General features: G+C 42.6%; 1 protein-coding gene across 1 annotated transcript; it reads right to left on the minus strand.

Annotated features, from left to right (window-relative positions):
• Nucleotides 1-201: 201 nt before the first annotated feature.
• On the minus strand, nucleotides 202-2,190 carry LOC113507275 (uncharacterized protein K02A2.6-like). The gene has a single exon (XM_026890140.1). It carries the CDS (start codon nucleotides 2,188-2,190, stop codon nucleotides 202-204), a length of 1,989 nt encoding a protein of 662 aa, XP_026745941.1.
• Nucleotides 2,191-2,403: the final 213 nt, after the last annotated feature.

Raw genomic sequence — 2,403 nt, forward strand, 5'->3', positions numbered from 1 at the left:
AGATCAAACTAATGAGCTATAGCGGGGGGGGTATAAATGTAAACAACGTCTTAGCGGCACACTGCGTATATTCAAACTGACTTCACTCACAATACAAATCACGCACACAACATTATCTAGATATACCCTACATTACACCTCCACCATTAAATTTAAGCTTAATTAAGTAAAATAACAATAAAAAAATTCTAGAGTTCAAACCTAATCAAATTCGAAACCATATCTGACTACTGGTTTGCGCTCTCGTTTTGGCCGTAATTCAGACGCTCCTGGAAGTGGTGAACAGAGAGTAGGAGACTTGTTATTGGCGCTATCGTCGCGCACTAAAGGTTCGATGCCATTATCTTTAGCCTGAAGTGGAAAGTCAACCGGTTCTTTATGTTGTTGGCTAAAGTCATCTCTACTCTCATCCACCACCTCATCCCCCAGCGATGACATGGCATTTTCACCCACACTCGCCGCCGAGTCACCAGGCCCAATATCAGGACAAGTAACATCAGAAAAACGTGACCTATGACGTATTTGATCCACATGCCGCTTTATAAATTGACCGCCATCCCCCTCCACGATATACCTTCGAGAACCTTCCCTGCCATGGACCTGACCTTTAACCCACTTATCTTGTTGACCATAGCCCCTTGCCCAAACCATATCTCCTTGTTCAAAGAGGCGTCTTACGCCACCCGCGTTTTGAGCCTGCCTATCCTGTGCAACGCGTATTCTATCTATTATAGCTCGATCGTTTCTTAATAAATCAAAACGTGAACGTAATCTACGTTTTTGTAATATCATTGCAGGGGTCTCCCCTGTAGTGCTATGGATAGTATTCCTGTAAGTAAGAAGAAAAGTTTGTAATGCGGCGTCTATATCGACTTTATCCCTATGCGCTTTTTTAATAGCACGCTTACATAACTTGACGGCGTTTTCCGCAGCACCATTAGAAGATGGATGGTAAACTGGCGAAAAAGATTGCTTAATTCCATTAAGTTTTAGAAACTCAGAAAATTCTCTACTGGTGAACGGCGGACCTTGATCCGAAACTAGTTCCGCAGGAAGACCGAATCGTGCAAAAGTTGTTCGAAGGATTTTTATAATAGCTGACGCATTGGTGTGTTTTGTTTCAAAAGCCTCAAGCCATTTAGATGTCGAATCCACTAATATTAGAAAGGTTTTACCCTTTAAAGGCCCTAGAAAATCTATGTGTAACCGTGTCCACGGTTGAGGTAAATAAGGCCAATGTTGAGGTACGGAGTGAGGCGGCGCATCCGCCTCCAGCGCACACGTCTCACAGCTACGACACATAGTCTCCACATCGTCATCAATGCGCGGCCACCATACATAACTCCTGGCCCAGCTCTTCGTCTTAACTATACCCATATGACTACTGTGCAACTGTTTCAATATTATTTGTCTCAAAGACTGAGGTATAATCATGCGATAGCCCCACATAATACAGCCGCCTTCAATATATAATTCATTTCGCCTGATGAAAAATGGTTTGAGATCATCATCGTTACAAAAATGTGGCCAGCCAGATTCTATATAAACCTTAATTTTACTTAATCTTACATCCTTAAAGGTGGCCTTGCTGACGTCATAGTTTGTTATCGGTAAAAAGTTCTCAACAAAATTGACATACGTTACTTCTTTAACTGCGCTATCGTTAGTAACTTTAGACGGCAAGCGCGATAATGCGTCGGCGCAATTCTTTTTGGACGACACGTATTCAATATCATAATTGTACCCCGATAACAGAACGGCCCAACGTTGCAATCTAGAGGCTGACATAACTGGTATACCAACTTTGTCACCAAATATATATGTTAGGGGTTTATGATCCGTTCTCAGTATAAACTTCCTTCCGTACAAGTACTGGTGATATTTGCGTATTCCGTAAATAATAGCTAACGCCTCCCTATCAATTTGAGAATAATTACGTTCAGCCGATGTGAGCGAGCGCGAGGCGTATGCGACGGGCCGCTCGCCGGCCGCCGTCACTTGCGACAGCACGGCGCCCACCCCCACACCGCTAGCGTCTGCCGTCAACACTAACGGTAACTCGGCCGAGTAGTGCATCAAGACTTCACTGCTCGCCAGCACCTTCTTTACTTCTTGGAATGCACTGTGACATTGGCTACTCCAATCATATTTCGATCCCACCTTTAATAGCTTGTATAACGGAGCGAGCATTGTACTTAAATTTTTAATGAACTTCGAGTAGTACATAATCATGCCTATAAACGATCGTAATTCTACTACATTCACGGGCGCAGGTGTATCTAAAATAGCTTTTACTTTATTGGGACAAGTATGGACTCCATCCTCACTAATCACATATCCTAAATAACTAATGGATTTCATGAAAAATTCACACTTTTCTTTTTTTACTTTTAACCTATATTT

The sequence above is a fragment of the Trichoplusia ni genome, unplaced genomic scaffold, assembly GCF_003590095.1.
Source record: "Trichoplusia ni isolate ovarian cell line Hi5 unplaced genomic scaffold, tn1 tig00001362, whole genome shotgun sequence".
Lineage (NCBI taxonomy): Eukaryota > Metazoa > Arthropoda > Insecta > Lepidoptera > Noctuidae > Trichoplusia > Trichoplusia ni.